The 18,597-nt window shown below is 31.8% G+C and overlaps 1 protein-coding gene across 1 annotated transcript; it reads right to left on the bottom strand.

Moving 5' to 3' along the window:
- Positions 1-770: 770 nt before the first annotated feature.
- On the bottom strand, positions 771-16,904 carry LOC134687827 (uncharacterized). Its single transcript, XM_063548286.1, has 13 exons — positions 16,871-16,904; positions 15,629-15,675; positions 13,638-13,672; positions 12,424-12,468; positions 11,860-11,940; positions 10,313-10,420; positions 9,409-9,516; positions 7,077-7,166; positions 6,577-6,645; positions 4,113-4,199; positions 3,606-3,686; positions 2,666-2,688; positions 771-1,340 (listed from the first exon to the last, which is right to left on the bottom strand). Exons 1-13 carry the CDS (start codon positions 16,902-16,904, stop codon positions 994-996), a joined length of 1,155 nt encoding a protein of 384 aa, XP_063404356.1. The 3' UTR covers positions 771-993.
- Positions 16,905-18,597: the final 1,693 nt, after the last annotated feature.

The raw sequence follows: 18,597 nt of genomic DNA, 5'->3' as shown, positions 1-18,597 counted from the left end.
TCTGTCCGAAAGTTTAACAGACGCTTCACACTGTCATATGTTTGATGGCCGTTATGAATTATCAGTGAACAAGGATATATTTCATATGTTGTAACCCAAATCCAGTTCGTTTTCCTTATATTCGACTTATGGCCTGATGTACACTTGAATGAACAGCACGACGGGTAAAACATGTGGAATAGGAATTGCTTACATTTCCGGAGAACATACTATTTTGTGTTTGTTGGTGTTGCTTTATCCTTTTATTTCTGTGCAATGGACTGTAGTTGTTGGTTATCATTTCTTCATTTAATTTTTGGTCATGAGGTTGTCTGTTTTATTGAACTAATGATTTTCAGAAGTTCAATATTTTTGACATTTTTACCTATTATGTCGGTTTGTTTTGTTCACATGTCGTTGTCAAAATAATGCAAATTTATAGGACTGTTATACAAGTGGGAGGTTTAGCTAGCTATAAAACCAGGTTTAATCCACCATTTTATACATTAGAAAATGACTGTACCAAGTCCGGAATATGGCAGTTGTTATCCATTGGTTGATGTGCTTAATCTTTTTGATTTTCCATCTGATTAGGGACTTTCCGTTCTTTTTAGGGTCTTTTGGTTTCAGTATTGTCTTTTTTATAATATTTGAATTATTATCAGCAAGTGTTATCTTCTTGCACTTGTGCTACATTTTTTTTATAAATTTTGACATGTTGATAAAGCAAATAATCCTGAATTAAAAAATATATGACCCACAATGCATATGATTACAAATGAATCAGGTAGGACTACAACCATCTTTATACATTTGAAAAAGTAACAATTCTCTTTGAAAAATGAATAAATCTAAACATAAAGCACACTTGTTTTTTTTTCTGCAGGAAAAAAGTCAACCTCATCCGCCACTCTGCATATATACTATGTTCTTACGATTGCAAAATAGTCATTTACAGAAACACAACGTTAAAAAGTAACACTGCACAATAAGTGTAAAATTCAAAATACCTATCTACAAAATCTGAGAATTGTTTGCCTTTTTCAAAGCTTCGATAATACCTTTTACATCAATGCAAGACGGTTCCGTTTGTGATATTTTATAAAGCGTCAGCAATAGTACACCGATGGTTGCTGTTTTACCTTTCTTATTACACCAGATTTTGAGGAATTGTCGACAAGATTCTCTCGCATTGTCCTTTGTGTCATGTTTAATGTGACAGACTTCACTGTCAGTAAATCCAAAGTACATTCCGGTTATACCGAGTTGCGATGGAATGAGAGATTTACTGAAATATGTAACTAGTTTGTCATTCAAAACCATTTCCCCTATATTCTGAGTGCTTATTCCTAACCATTCATCTGCAAAAGAAGAAATATAATTGAAATCAAAATATTCAATGTAGTAATTGGTTTTCATATGCATCAACTGGCGACTACTCAGTTATGAAGATTTCATTTCTCTAGCATTTTTCACTCTTTTCATATAAGATATTTAAAATACTAGCTTTAACGAATATGTATATAACAAGTAAAATTCTAGCGATTGAGATTAGGTTGATGTTTTGAATCTATAGCAAAAAAGAGACAATTCTTTTTATCTATTTATATTTCAAGTGCAAAATCCGTAAAAAAGGGACGTATAATTCATCATTTTCTACATACATGTATAACGAGTACTCTCATATCTGTTCATTTTGTTTTTTTTGTGTCGGGATGTATAAGTATCCGGCCACGTCCACTTTTATTTTTGTCCATCTGATAAGTTAAGCCTTTTTCAACTGATATTTATAGTTCTTTCTTATGTTGTACTGTTATACCACTGTCCCAGGTTAGGGGAGGGTTGGGATCCCGCTAACTTGTTTAACCCCGCCACATTATTTATGTATGTGCCTGTCCAAAGTCAAGAGCAATTCAGTGGTTGTCGTTTGTTTATGTGTTACATATTTGTATTTCGTTCACTTTTTTACATGATTAAGGCCGTTATTTTTCTCGTTTGAATTGTTTTAACTTGTCTTATCGGGGCCTTTTATAACTGACTATGCGGTATGGGCCATGCTCATTGTTGAAGGCCATACGGTGACCTATAGTTGTTAATGTCTGTTTCATTTTGGTCTTTTGTGGATAGTTGTCTCATTGGCAATCATACAACATAATCTCTTTTATATAGGTTAAATACATGAACCAATTTGAAATATGACACTTGTTTTCCATTCGTTTGATGTGTTTGTAGTTTTGATTTGCCATTCTCCTAGTGCATATGCATAATCCGTATGATTTCAAGAGGATGACATCAGTTGCCCGTGCACAACGTATTAGTACTAGTATATGGAGATAGAAAAAGATTTTGAAAAACAGGTCTAGAATCATATGTTCGAAACATAACATTTTGTGAAGAAAATGTCACCCAAAATATTTTGGCGTGTCCTAACCCTCTACCTGACATCAAAGACAGCGTCAGTCGACCCTTTGTTAAAATTTGAAGAGCAGTTTTTCTAGGAATCAAAATTTTAACCAATACTATCACAAAAGATTTTGTAAACGTTGCTATCAGTAATATTTTGAGGTCACAATGACGAAATTACTGTCAGTGTTATTTTTTAATTATAAAGATGTGGATTAATGAATACTAGTATAAACAAAATCTATTCAAATTGTTAATATATGTATAACACGTTTACACTTACCTGCTGTAACTGGAAAATGCATGCTACAATTAGAAACATTTATAAGATGGAATATGCAATTTAAAATATATCACTTTTTTTTTCATTTTTATATGCGTTTTTTTATATATTGAGGGGTCAGGAACAATTTTTTTTCCCCTGTATTTTTACTCACAAAATTTAAGCGATGTAAAATAAAAACTGGGAACGTCGGGATTTTGAAGCTCAAAAATATTATATTTCAATTTTGTTTTCTTTCTAAAAACCCATTTGTAATGCAGGAACCCTGAAAGTCGTTAAATTATGTTCAATTTTAAGAAAAAGATTGGACGTAAGTCAATTTATTCTCGACTAACATTGATTGAATAGCTATTAACCCCTTAAGGGAAATTAAAAATATCTCAGATGGAGGTCGCGGTCTGCAAGTTATACATACGTCGGGCCCAATATTTGTTCAAACTTTGATAATATTTATTTTGGATAGTTTAAAGATGTTTTGAACATAAATAAACGAATGCTGCCTCAGAATGAATAATAAAGTAAAACGATTAAATTTGAAGCTAAAAAAAAAAAAAAAAAATAAGGATGAAACGTCTCACAATGAAGTTAAGTCAAACTATATTTTTCTCTGTAATTTATTCCATATATCTAACTTTTGTGGAAAATGAATATTCTTTTTCATCGATCTTAGTGACTACTTACAACAGCATAAATCACTCTAAAAAAACTCCGAAAAAATATATAATGATACATAAAACTGTCATCAATTGCCTGAGAGATTAAACTATAACATGAACGGTACCAAATTTACTGCTGCACATTTCAACAATGTATGCCTCTTAGTCGAAGGCCACAATATTTGAAATTTTAAAACTTAAAAAAAAAAAAAGTCCTTATAAACCAAAATGACAAAAAGTATAGCCAACTTAGGACAACGAATCAGAGCTTTGACTATGCATACCTTTGTCTAAGTTTCTGGTTTTCATGTTCTAGCTTCTGCACTTTAAGCTGCAAGGACTCAAATTTTTGTTCCAAACCTTTACTGAAATTTAATGTGGTTCAGATATTATATAATTTTTCGATACTGGGATCTTTATCTTTAACAGTGGTGCAGTTTGAAAACATTAAAATATTGCAGACAACACAATGCATAATCTCAAAAGATTTTTTTTCTACTTTCAAGGTTTATGCCGATGTTGGATCTACAATAGCTGTGTTCCAGCTGTTGAAACTGTAACAAGTCTCGCATTATAGTTGATCCTATTTTAGTCATATTTTAATGTGCTTCAAAGTTCGATACCTTATTTATTTAATAATTATGTAAAGCAAAACTCATGTATTGTCGAGTTCACTTAGCTCAGATGGAATTATATATTTGGAAGTCATATCAGATCGAGGTCACACATAAAAGCCTTTAAATAAAAACGTATTTTATGAAATTTTATAAATGTATTTACTGTCTACTTACATTTTCTTGTCATGTTCAGCATGTGCTGACTGCTGCTGATCTGTTTGAAAATTCATGACGTTTTCGTTTCTATTTAAACCGTCTATCCTTCAATATTACAAAATATAGAAAAAAAAAGGAAATGCACTACATGTTTACAATCTTGCCCTAGAAAGATGGAGTATATAATAACCATTGAAAACTACTTGTTCATGTATCTGATTTGACAGCCTCTGTTTCCCAATTATTTTTTTTATTCTCCAATGTTTACTTTCGAACACTAATGATGCTTTTTTATATCTAACAAAGTAAGTGATAAGAATACCTTTCAGTTTTGTGAAATTGGAAAAACGAAAAGTGTCACATATGGAGCAGGATCTGCGAAATCTTCAGGAACCCCTGAGATCAACTCCAGTTTTTGCTGGGGTTTGTGTTGCTTAGTCTTTATTTTTCTGTTTTGTGTATTATTGTCTGTCTGTTGGTCTGTTCGTTTTGAGCCGAGGCGTTGCCATTTTTTTTTATTTATTAATTTATTAATGTTCCTTTGGTATGTTTCGCCCCATTTTCATTAGTAATTATTTTCAAATATGCGAGTTTTATTGATAAATGAAAAGTATGATATATTGAGTGACGTCAGTTAAACATCTTAAAATGATGATGATGATGATGATGATGATGATGATGATGATGATGATGATGATGATGCGAGTTTTATTGATAAATGAAAAGTATGATATATTGAATGACGTCAGTTAAACATCTTAAAATGATGATGATGATGATGATGATGATGATGATGATGATGATGATGATGATGATGATGGTGATGGTGATGGTGATGGTGATGGTGGTGGTGATGGTGGTGGTGGTGGTGGTGGTGGTGGTGGTGGTGGTGGTGGTGGTGGTGGTGATGGTGATGGTGATGGTGATGGTGATGGTGATGATGATGATGATGATGATGATGATGATGATGATGATGATGATGATGATGATGATGATGATGATGATGATGATGATGATGATGATGCGAGTTTTATTGATAAATGAAAAGTATGATATATTGAATGACGTCAGTTAAACATCTTAAAATGATGATGATGATGATGATGATGATGATGATGATGGTGATGGTGGTGGTGGTGGTGGTGGTGGTGGTGGTGGTGGTGATGGTGATGATGATGATGATGATGATGATGATGATGATGATGATGATGATGATGATGATGATGATGATGATGATGATGATGATGATGATGATGATGATGATGATGATGATGATGATGATGATGATGATGATGATGATGATGATGATGATGATGATGATGATGATGATGATGATGATGATGATGATGATGATGATGATGATGATGATGATGATGATGATGATGATGATGATGATGATGATGATGATGATGATGATGATGATGATGATGATGATGATGATGATGATGATGATGATGATGATGATGATGATGATGATGATGATGATGATGATGATGATGATGATGATGATGATGATGATGATGATGATGATGATGATGATGATGATGATGATGATGATGATGATGATGATGATGATGATGATGATGATGATGATGATGATGATGATGATGATGATGATGATGATGATGATGATGATGATGATGATGATGATGATGATGATGATGATGATGATGATGATGATGATGATGATGATGATGGAATTATTTTAACAACCAGCGCATTTCAAGACAGGACGAAAGGAGAGCCGTAGTGGCTAACGCATCGGAAAACAAACAAAAAAGTTCATGCCTCGATCACCGTACCGCAGAGTAAATTTCAAAAACTAATTTTTAGGCTCTCCCTTGACACAATTTTAGAGTATTGTCTTGGGAAATGAAAGTCCGTCGCAAAGGGACGATAAAGGGCTGACCCGTGTTAAGAGAGAGACATATCTGTTGCTTGTAAAAGACACCCTTGTACATTTTCTAAAATGAAAAGGCTAATGTCGCTACAAGGCAACACTCGTACCCACAAAGTGAGGGATTGATATATGTTGCAATAAATTGTTTCTCAATCCGCTACAAATAAATATGTTTAAACTAAGACAATATAAACATGATTCGAATACCAATCCTGCTTTGTTTAAGATCGACATGTTGGCTGAGTCATACATTTAATATTCTAGTTAACAATGTATCATTCTGCATGATACATGTCATTATACCAGGATTCATTTGTTCGATACCAAGTCTTTTCCTCTATTTCAAATATCGGGCGAAAAAGACACATAGACTAATTTCAAGTCGTTGGTTTGACCCAGCCAATTAGGAGTCGAGCAAACAACAGTTTATCACAATAGATGAATGGATACAGCATAAGCCTATATCTGGTGGTTCAAGAATACATACGGCCTTAGGCATGACTATTTCATATACTTTGACCATGTTAACCAATGTCCTATTAAGTTACGTCAGTTATATCATATCCGATAAGTTGCATCTACCTTTCCTTTAACAATCTGTTGTCTTTTTCCAACTCTGTAATCCGCTCTTCCAATTCAACACTGATAGGTCTATAATAAAAAAATAAAATTGACTAACCAAAAAAAACAATATCAGGGTGAAGATGGCATGAAACATTTCTCTTTCAACATTTAAGGTAGAATTTTATAAAATGACATATTTTTTTGTTATGATCCTATTTAGACAAAACGAGCGCATCTGAAAATGGTTTTTATAGATTTAAATATGATTTTTGTGGATTCATTTATTTTCGACGGTAACCATTTTCGTGGATTGAGAACAACTTGCATACTGGTTGATATTTGATACGTGGTTTTAGACTATAGGAAATCTGCTATCCATTGAACATTTTGTTTCGTGGTTCACAAGAAACAAGAAAAATCCAAGGACATTGGTATCCTGAGAATTATAATAAATCTACGATATAAACTTTTTTTCACATTTCCATTGATAACAAAATGTCATAGATTTGCATACATACTGTATTGCCATTTCATGCGGACCACAAGATGTTTCACTTATCCCTTTTGTTTCCACTACTCGTTCTGTCGAATTAAAACAAAACGCTGTGCTGCAAAACAAAAGTAAATATAATAATAATAATAAATAATAGTAAAAATTTCTATAGCGCCCTATATAACAATAAAATCACTCTAAGGCGCTTTACATATATATATACATGATAAAAATATAATAAGTTAACCACAAAACAAAATGAAATAAAAAATGTTATGTTTAAAAGAACTAAAAACGTATATATGAAAGATATATGAACATAAATAATTATATTGATAGAAAAATAAAAGAATTAAAATCAATAATAAGTACCAAAAAAAACAAAAACAAAAAACATAGAAAGCGAAAATATATTAAAAATTTAGCAGAAAGATTATAATAAATAATTGAAATGGTCATGAAAACTTTTGCTAGAATAAAAATTGTACGAAGAAAACAAAAAACAAAAATCACAGCACATTTTCAAATAAAAGGAATAAGAATTAAGATAACAGCTTATAAAACGCAAGTCTGTAAAAATATGTCTTCAATTGTTTTTTAAAACACTGAACAGATTTAGAGTGACGAATTTGTACAGGTAGATTGTTCCATAGGGTAGCGGCAGCACGATTAAATTGTCTTTCACCGTACGTTTTTGTTCGGACATGTGGCAGTTTGAGTCTAAGACTGCCCTCTGATCGTAGTGCCCTAGTTGTTGTTTGGAGATGTAATAGTTTCTGTATATAGTCCGGGGCAGTTCCTTGCAGTGCCGTGTACGTATAGACAAGGATTTTGAACTTTGGCCGGAATTCAACAGGGAGCCAGTGCAGTACAGCGAGAATAGGTGTAATGTGTTCTCTTTTCCTAGTTTTCGTAACAAGACGGGCTCCAGTGTTTTGAACTCTCTGTAACCATTCAATTTGACACTTGTTAACGCCGAAGAGTAAACTATTTGCGTAGTCAAGTCTGGAAGTTACAAGGGAATTAACCAGAGTTTTACAAGCATCCGTAGAGATGAAATGTCGGATTCGTCCAATGTTGCACAGATGGTAATTACACGATTTTACGATAGACGCAACTTGTTTTTCCATGGTAAGATGGCTGTCAAAATAAACACCAAGATTACGTACCGATGTGACACTATTGATGACATTTTCACCTACTTTAAGTTGGAAAACAGGCATGTTCTTCGACTGATGTTTCGATGAAAAGACGATGAGTTCCGTTTTATCCTGGTTTAGTTTCAACAGATTGTTTGACATCCAAATGCCAATTTCTTCCAAACACAATTCAAGTCTTTTAACGTAGTTGTTCCAGTCATCGAGCGTTTTGATTGTCATGTAGACCTGTGTGTCATCTGCATAGCAGTGAAATTTGAAACCATGACGACGGCATATATTTCCAATTGGTCTCGAAAAAAGACAATACAGTTTTGGTCCGAGAACTGAACCTTGCGGAACTCCGAATGGCAGATGACTGGCGTTTGATCTATCCGACCCTATAACGACTCGCTGGTTCCTGTTGGTAAGATAAGAACGAATCCAATTTAATGCTTTTTCAGTTATCCCATACGAATGTTCGAGCCGTTGAAATAATATTGAATGATCGATCACATCGAATGCTGTTGAAAGATCAAGTAATACCAACACCAAGGAAACATTTGGTTTTTGGTATTCTATTTATATGACTCATTGCTGACGATGCGCTTTGAGCTCTGTTCATTGTTTAAGACCTTTCGTTGACATATAGTTATTTATGTCTGCAATATTTTTTCTCTTGTGTAGAGTTGTCACCTTGGCATTTGTATCACATCTTCTCTTTTATTTTTAACTTCATTACTGATTTCTTGTATTTTGACATTCAAATTCAAAACATAAGTGAACTTAAAATTCAAAATCAGACAACAATTTTTTACTTTACGCAATTTTATTTTTGATTAAAGTAATTAAAATAGACATTATAACAAAAGAAGGAAACGAGTATATATCAGGAAAAAGTCTGTTCTGAATTATATTAATATCTCTTAATTGTATTATTTTGTCCATATCAAATTATTTATTTAAGTTAAATTAATAACATATGTTTATACCAAAGCCAAGATTGAATATATCAAAGCTCTATGTCCGAAGTCAGCACTTAAAGATTTGAGTGTAGAAATGCACATCTGTTAATGCACTAAAATTGGTATCGTTTAGGTTATCAACTTCATACAATATTGCCTGGTATTTCTTCGGTAAAATTGAGAAAGGACTTGCCCAGAATCCAACGACAGGATCAATAAGACATATTAAATATTGATGTTTTATTTAATAGCATACCTGTTCCCATTTGCTTGATCCAATGACGGTTCATTAACCCTTCTGAAATCAATCACATTTTGAAGCTCTAATGACCTTTCTTTGAATTTTGTTTCGTCAGATGTACCACTTAAAAAAAATGAACTGAATGTTATAATAACTCATGAAATGAATATGGTCTTTTTTCAAATGATTATGAAACACTAATTTAAATATCTTTAAAAAAAGTTCAATTTTCGAAGAGATATACAGCAATTATCAGTAACTCTTATTTTCTTTACATTCTGTTTTTCAGCAGGTGAAGAGTGGTTCTGCGAACGATATAATCAATCACGTTGACCAACTCGTGATATCGTCTTTCAAATATTCAAAGCGTAACTAAAACATCACTTCATCTCTTGGAATATTTGTTTTAAGAGCTTCTATATAATTAGCAACCCTTTATTAAGGGAATCATGATATGAAACCAATGCCCTGGAATATCACAACAACTGAAACTTATATATGTTCCATATGCAGGCGATGTTGGAATGTTGATAAATATGAAGGAAATTCACAATTGGAAAGCCAAACCTTTCCTTTGTCGTCATTTTTACTCTCCAGCGACCTTCATTAATAATTTCTAGATGTCAGTCAAGATATAAGGTAGATATTTTACAAACTTAACCCTATCTGTAGCATCTTTTATTGCAAGTTTCCGTCGGCATAAATGAGTTCAACTTAAAATGAATTACTTTGAACTTTAAACAAAATTGCTGCAGTACAGATACGTTCAACATAGTAATCAAACGTTTACTTTTTTATGTTGGAGACATTAAATTCATAGCAGATTGGACAGAAACTGTTGAAGTATAATGCTAGCTGTTTTAATCTTTCGGGGAAGCTGCTATTTGTAACGATATTGGTACTTCTGAAGAGACAATACCTGTTCCCATTTGTTTGATCTAAAATATGTTCTTTTACTCTTGTTACGTCTGTTCCATTTTCCTTTTCTGTTAACTCTTCTTTGACTGTTGTTTCGTCTGTTGAATCACTTAAAAAAATTGCGAATATGCACATTTATCAAAAGAAGATTATAGTATTCTTATATCTTAAATGGTTATTCAATATTGATTCAAATAATAATAATATCTTAGTCGTTAATTTAAAATGTGTACTGCAATTTCTTTTTCATCATTCGACGCAATAATGCACGTAAATAAGTAATTTACATTTAATCTAATTTTGTTTGTTTTGTTTTGTTTCTTTTTCATGTGTAGGGATAGTTTTAAAAACCTTGCCTGACTAATTACTATTCATGATCAAATGATTAATTCTCTCTTTTTGATATTAATTCGATGTAGATGCGTATGAAATTTTTTATGAACCTACGTCCCATGCATTAAGGTTTGTTATTAAAATTAAAAAAAATTCTTTATTACCTTAACTGTATTCCACAAAAATCTTTCAAACTTTTGACCCTACATACTCTTCACCTTCGAACTTTTTTGTCCTTTTAACGTCCAAAGTTTCTTGAGCTCGAAACTCTAATACCTAACGTACAAGTCTTATAGCCTGATATCCTTCATTTTTTTGTTTTGTATATAGAACAACATTCATTTTCTGATTGAAGAATGAAATAGTCAGTTAATTGATTCAAATTTTACATTTTTTAACATGCAGGTATAAAAAGTTCATATACGTGCATTATAAAAATTAGAAAATCGATTTCGATAATAAATGAACACACACTTATTATGAATGTTCCAGCCCCAAGTCAGGAGTCTGTAATTCAGTGGCTGTCTTTTGTTGATGTGTGATTTACATTTGTCATTTCGGGACCCCTTATAGTTGACTATGCGGTATGGGATTTGCTCATTGTTGAAGCCGTACAGTGACCTATGATTGTAAATTTCTGTGTCATTTGGTCTCTTGTAGAAAGTTGTCTCATTGAAAATCCTACCACACCTTCTTTTATATACACGGAACTATCAATTTCTCATTTTAAACCATCGGCAATCTGGTGTTAAACTGGAGGGTTCCGGAAAATGAAAAAAAGAAAAAGGTTCTAGTTTCCCTTATGGAATGCGTCCATGTTTTTATAAAAGGTAAATTTGGGTTTAAATTAAAGCAGACGTTGCATTTCTACAGAATGAATTATTCTAGCGAGAAACAGCAGTGACAGAAATATTTGGCAACGGTCAGACAAGTCAAAAATGCAAACATGAATCTCGAAAGTTTGCATGTAAGAATTCTTGTATACATTAATTTTCAAAATAAGCCAGATATAAACACAAGAATTTCAGAACCTGGGCAACAATTCCAAAGCGCTCGTCTTTGGCCAAAATTACGTGATTTCTTTTAAAATTGTCTTAACTTTTACTGTCAGTTTTAAATTATATCAAGTATATTTATTTGAAAACGTTGAACATTTTTCAACCCCAAGCCTAAAACGGAGTATTTTTTACAATACAGAAATTGTATACACAATACCTCACTGCTACACGTATATCTTCTAGTCGCGTCAGCGGCTTAACTTCTAAGTCTTCACTGTGGAACTGTTTTGTGTCTTGTCTGTAATTCACATACATTGTGCATTAACTATGAAGTGTCTTTGTTATAGGTTTACAATTGTATTAACCTGGCCACATTACCATGTTTCTACTCAAAGTAAAAAAAAAAATGTAACTGGCCAATTTTGTAAATTTTTTTTTTTCAAATATTTTGTGAAATCCTCAGAGGACTTCAGTTGGAAAAAATTGTAAAGCTTGCTATTCGAATTTTGAAATAATTTCTGCATCTTTCAAATTCAATATCACTTTGAATCGACATTTAACAGAATAAAAATAATAAAGCCCTTGATAATCAAAACAGTGCAAATTTGGTTCTTTTTAACAGTCACAAAACAGGAGAACTTGACATGATGCTTCAACTTTTGTAGTCAGTCGTCTTCAGCTTCTAAAAAATACGAATTTTCTTTAGGAAAGTTGTCGCATTGGCAATCATACTTCATCTTATATGTTATATGAAAAAGTCATTTTTAGAATGATTACTTACTCTATATCTTTACTGTCATTTGGGGACACAGATGGGAGGCTTCCTCTGAAAAATAGGATTATTGTGTTAGTTAATTGTTATTATCAGCATTACAATATGTAACATAAATAGTCGGGTAATAACTCCGGACCAGCTCGTTGCATATACTACGTAGCTTGATTATAGTATAACATAGTATTTATCAATAACAGTACTTGATCACTGGAGTATGATAAACAAAACAATTTAAAGATATCAAGTTTAAAATTGTGTACGATTAAAAGATTGGTTCTATTAAAAAAAATGAAATATTTCGTTATACATGTATATTATAAACTAGTCAAAATACAAAGCTTATAGATTTGCAATAAAGGCGCGATTTTTGTCTTCATAACGCTAATCGGTGATTCTCGAAATAGATAACAAATGGAAACTAAAACTTCCATCAGGTTGTGCCAAATGTAGGTATCATGATTACATCTGTGAATATCCAAACTTAAGGATTTCGGATAACGAATGATCTATATCAGAGAAACGATTGCGTAAAAGACATTTTCCTGCCATAAGCTATGGTATATGTTTGTATTCTCGTCTTTTAGTTTTGCTTATGTGCTTTGTCTTGATGCCATTTCGTGTTTCTTTGTTACATATTTGATTGTTTTATAACAATTAAGAGCATAACACAATGTTGCATGTTGTACCCTATTGTGACATTTTTACCTATTATATCTATTTGTTTGAGTCACACATCGTAGTCAATATAATGAAATTTTAGGCGACTGTCAAAAGTATGACAGTTGTTATTCAGTTACTTGATACGCTTTGATTTTGCAGTAGGATTTTGGACTTTTCGTTTTGAATTTTCCTCGGAGTTCGGTAATTTTTTTTATTTTACTTTTCGATGCTAGGACAGACAAAGTGGACTAAAGTTACCATAGGGTCAAACAGTGGACCTGGCTAATTGTGCTCCAAAATTAAAAAAAAAAATGCCAGGCTTATAATTGAGTTCACCAGTCCAGAGTGCCAATCAATTGAAAGTCGATCAGCATTGTTGACTGAGGACTAAGGACGAACAAATAGTACTGAATAAAACAGTTCTGATTATCTTAACTTTATGGAATGGATTAAATATGATTATATATAAGCAGGTTCCTTATTTTAAATAATATTGTACACATCGCATATATTATTGTACTACAATCATTTCTTTTTTATAATCATTATTTTCAAAATACCTGTATGCTCTTGGATTGCAATTTCTTTTTATTTCCTGAAAATATTTTCAATATTCATTTATAAAAACATGGTTAATTGTATGACAAGGTTTGAGTTCAATACATCGTCCTGTTTGTTCAAAGAAAGATTGATTGCATGTTCTTTTTCCAACTGCATAATATTAATGGCAGCTGGACATCTGGATCAAATGTCGTACGTTTACTTATCGATGAAATTCTTAATAAATTGAAAACTGAAAATATCTTAATTTTTCGTTCATATTTTTATATAAATAATACCGTTATTTTTCTCGTTTGAATTGTTTTACATTGTATTATCGGGGCCTTTTATAGCTGACTATGCGGTATGGGCTCATTGTTGAGTGCCGTACGGTGACCTATAGTTGTTAATGTCTGAGTCCTTTTGGTCTTTTATGGATAGTTGTCTAATTGGCAATCATACCACATCTTCTTTTTTATATTTATCACTTATTATTTTACCTTTTATTAGCAGGTCTACTTTAACAAAATATTGACAACAACGGTCAGGTAAAATACGTTTCTATTGCTACCACCGGATCGGTTCTACTAATGACGGAGTGTTAGTAAAGTACACTATAATATTGTTACTGCTGGATCAAATGCTTTACCTTTGATACGTTTGATCGTTATTGTAAATCTCTAGTTACGGAAATACCATTATACTGTAAAAACCGAAATTGCATGTTGTCTAGTAACTTTCATTAGAAAGTTTAACTTTGCCCATGAACGTTTCGGATGAAGGTATTTCTACATGTTTTCACACTGAAATCGGTGCAATACGTTGATACTGTGCATAAAACAATATAATCAGCCACAGCGTGTGTATCAGTATAGTACAACTGAAGTCTAAAAAGTAAAATCACAAAAATACTCCGAGGAAAATTAAAAAAAAGAAAAGTCCATAATCAAAAAGCAAAATCAAAAGATCAAGAAGTAAAATCAAAAGACCAAAAACATCAAACGAATTGATAACAACTATCATATTCCTGATTTGTACAGGCATTTTTATGTAGAAAATGGTGGATTAAACCTTGTTGTTTAAAAGCTAGCTATACCTTGTATGATAGTCGCATAAAGTTCCTTTATATTGACAACGATGTGTGAACAAAACAAACATATGTTATAGGTAAAAATGTCAAAAAAGGGGTACAGCAGCCAACATTGTATTATAATCGATGTAAACGATCGGAAGTTTTTAAATTAATTTTAAATTTGTCGTGACTCGGAAAGGATTTAAGGCTTACCAGAGGATATGTATACGTGTATGTATGCTAACGTCGAAGATGACGTTGAAATGTTTAAAATTTCCATAATAATTTAAGTATATATCCCTTTGAACCATTGTTGTACTTGGTGCACATAGTAAGAATGAAAAGTGGTATACTTTTATTTAAATTAATGTGTCTAATCGACATATTTGCTCATTATTATTTTGTTTCATAAAACGAAGTACAGCTCACATATTATATGTATGGTGCATAGTAAAGAAATTAATACTTATTGCAGTGTTATAAAATGGTCCACCCTTCATGGAGTAACAAGAAGTGTATTCAAGGAACTCATTTTCAGATTTATCATATATTTTTCCAGCTTCAACAAAATCAGGTTTATCTTCGGAAATTACTTTTACAAAAACAGGAATATGACAATTTTTTACCATGCGTTGTTTGATAACTATAATTTTTGTAAGTTTTTATAAACTTCCCCATTTGAATTTACGGTGGAGTTTGATATTTCTGTTCCACTGTTTTCCTTATTCAAATGTACAACATATTAAAATAATATATAAAAAAAAACCAACATGTGTACTGTAACCTTGTGAACTAGCACGTTAAAATCCGGTTCAGGGTATCAGTCTAATACAAAACAGGATAATCGCTCATATAACATTTATATATTCTCGTACTGAAAAGTCATTTAATTTTCCGCTGGACATTCAACAGTGATCTATCATATTCATAATAGCCTACCCTCTTAGATGTACCTATTAGACCTAGCATCTCTTGTTTAACTGAATCTGTAAAATAAAAAAAATAAAAACAATATCTTGTAGTTAAAACTATTTTACTTATTCTAGAAACATTATTGATACTATTCTACTTAATTTAAAAAAATGATCAATACTTCTCTTCTAATTCTACAATTGTGTTTGTAACATAAGATATATTGCGTGATATTGTTAAAATATAAGTATTTTACAGTTGTTAATATTGGAATATTATAGATAAAACAGAAGCACAACACGACAGTATAGTTTATTATTGATTGATACATTGATTTAACAAGAATATTATCAAAGGTAGACACATTACAAAAGTAGAACCATAATATTGAGAAGTTGAAAGGAAACAGCTAGGTAGACATTGCAACATCACCTAATTCTCTGAGTTCATGGAAAACTTCAATTGATTTTAGAAATGAAAGAAAGTTAATAGTTTAACCCCGACCATGCATTCGTGCGTTCGTCATACTTTAATAAACCTCATCACCAGATGCATTCGGGTTGGTTTGTGTTGCTCACTCTTTAGTTGTATATGCATTGATACTGTTTTGGTGATGTGTTTGTTTTTTCTTCGCCTTCCGTATTTTTAAGCATGTCATTTTTTATTCGACTTATGTTTTGAATGTCCCCTATTATTCTCATATCCTTATAATTATATCTGAAAGTGTTTTCAGATCTCTTTTCTACAATGATTGTTTCTGGTTGATTCCTGAACTTCCTGTTCGAAATTTTATGGATAAACGCAGATTAAAAATATGAATGTTGGAGTCATCATGTACAAATTTTATCCCGCCTTCTACGTCCGGAACATCATTGGTTGTACTAATTATTAATCATTTAAGAGAGTTTGATAAATTCCTCAAATTAAATACATGATATACAATATTAGGTCAATTTCAGGAAAATATAAAATTTTTGTATGAGGCTGAGAAACTGGGGAAGGGCGAGTACAAAAAAAATATGTTTATGACATTGACCTAATATTGTTTTTATACTGCTACTTTAATTAATACATTTATAGCTTTTTAAATCGTAACACTAATGTCGTACCTATTTTCATCCCTTAATGGACCCCTGATTGTGGAGAAAGTGTTCCTTGATGAAATTGACATTATACAAAATAAAGCTATGCTACTATAATAAGGAAATAAACACAACTAGTTGCAGTATAAATGATATATATGTAGATTATTATAGGTATCAAACCTACCAAATTTAGATTTTCCATCGCTTGCTGCAGCCATTATTCCAATACTTGCATGTTTGTCTAAGTACAAGGATTTTGTTTCCAGCTATACAAAAAAAAATTTGAATGTCCAAAATATGTCATCTACATTTATCACATTGTATTTCTCAATTAAATTAAATCTTTAAATATATTTAAACATGTTTCGTGTGACTTACTTTGTAAATTTAATAATCTTATCCTAATTATTATCTAAATAGTATCCTAATTGATTCATAACCTAGCCTTAGCTAATTGAACCGTTTATGTCTGTCATTTACCACAGGTTATAAGATTATGGATCTTGTCAACGTTTCAAGTTAAATTGTTTATATACGTACCTATTGTATGTTTCTACAAGAAGACACCATAACATTGATTATAGTGAACACAGCTGTTTATTAAAACCTGTTACTCGACCCATCATTTCCCATTGGATGTCTTGAAACCTTAAATAGGAACTCATCGGTAAAATTAAAGATAATATATTTGAGTCTTAAAAGGGTCGACAGGCATCACGTATCACTTTAAGAGCATCCAGCTTCAGTGGTAATTGAGAAATATGTAGCTTCCAAGTGTGCACCATCAGTATGTACCATTAAAATACAAGTATAACCATTTCAATTGAGTTCCCTTTTGGACAAAAGGCCAATAACGTTTCTACGTATTTATAAATCTATAGTTTTTAATGTTGAGGTTTGAGCTTTGGACGCACGATATTTATGAAGTGTTATTTGATTTTTTAATCTTTTTTGAAGTTCGACGAAACTTGAAGGAAACCAAAACTGTCTGGATGAACGGTAAAAGAGGGACACAGTCTTATGATCAAGGTAGAGAAAGAGAAGACTAACATACATGTAATGTCCTTGCCTGAGAGACATGAAGATTTGATCACTGAAGAAAATCATATTTCCCGAGGTGATTGCTAGAGGGAAATATGACTATTTGGAGTGCAAAAATCTGTATATCTCCCTAAACCAAGGGAATTATTAATGTTTAATTCCACTGCTACATTTTTTTTTCGTCAAGTAGATAAAATATTTATTTACAAATTTTCTATTTCTTTTATAAATAAACACGTCATAAACATAGATTATCGTCACTCAAAAATCTCTATTATATCAAAATTGACGACACGTGCGTCTAGCATAAAATACTATGAACCTTGTAATTAAGATGAGTTTTAACAACAAATAGATCGATGCCCATGCTGGTAGAGGTCTCCTCCACAAGATTATCACCAACCCACTAGCAGCATTTATTTATGTGTTGACATGATATTGGTATTTTGATATCTATAGATTAATTACAATTACTTACAAAAGATTGATTTGTAAAAAAAAATTAATGATTTGTGTACCCCAAGAATAAATTACCTATGCTGAGTTTGACATAACTTTTCAGAATTTCTGGCCCTCAATGCTCTTTAATTCTTTGATTCGAGCTTTAATGATGAGTCTTTTGTAAACGTACATAATTATAAGCCTGGTATCTTTGGATGTTTGGATGTTACAAAAGAATATTTTATTCTACGTTATCCCTTTTAATATTTTACTCCTGTTAAGAATTTCAGAGACATTTTAACAACATAAACTCATCATAGATACCAGAATTAAATGTTGTACAAGTCGGCTTGTATGTTTTAAATAAACAAATAAAATCTGATTTTTGGAATTCTGTATTTTGATTGGTTATGAAATTAACGATTAACC

This window comes from Mytilus trossulus, chromosome 10 (assembly GCF_036588685.1).
Source record: "Mytilus trossulus isolate FHL-02 chromosome 10, PNRI_Mtr1.1.1.hap1, whole genome shotgun sequence".
Classification (NCBI taxonomy): Eukaryota; Metazoa; Mollusca; class Bivalvia; order Mytilida; family Mytilidae; genus Mytilus; species Mytilus trossulus.
Note: the sequence above shows the minus strand (reverse complement) of the source record. Positions and strands in the feature narration are given on the sequence as shown.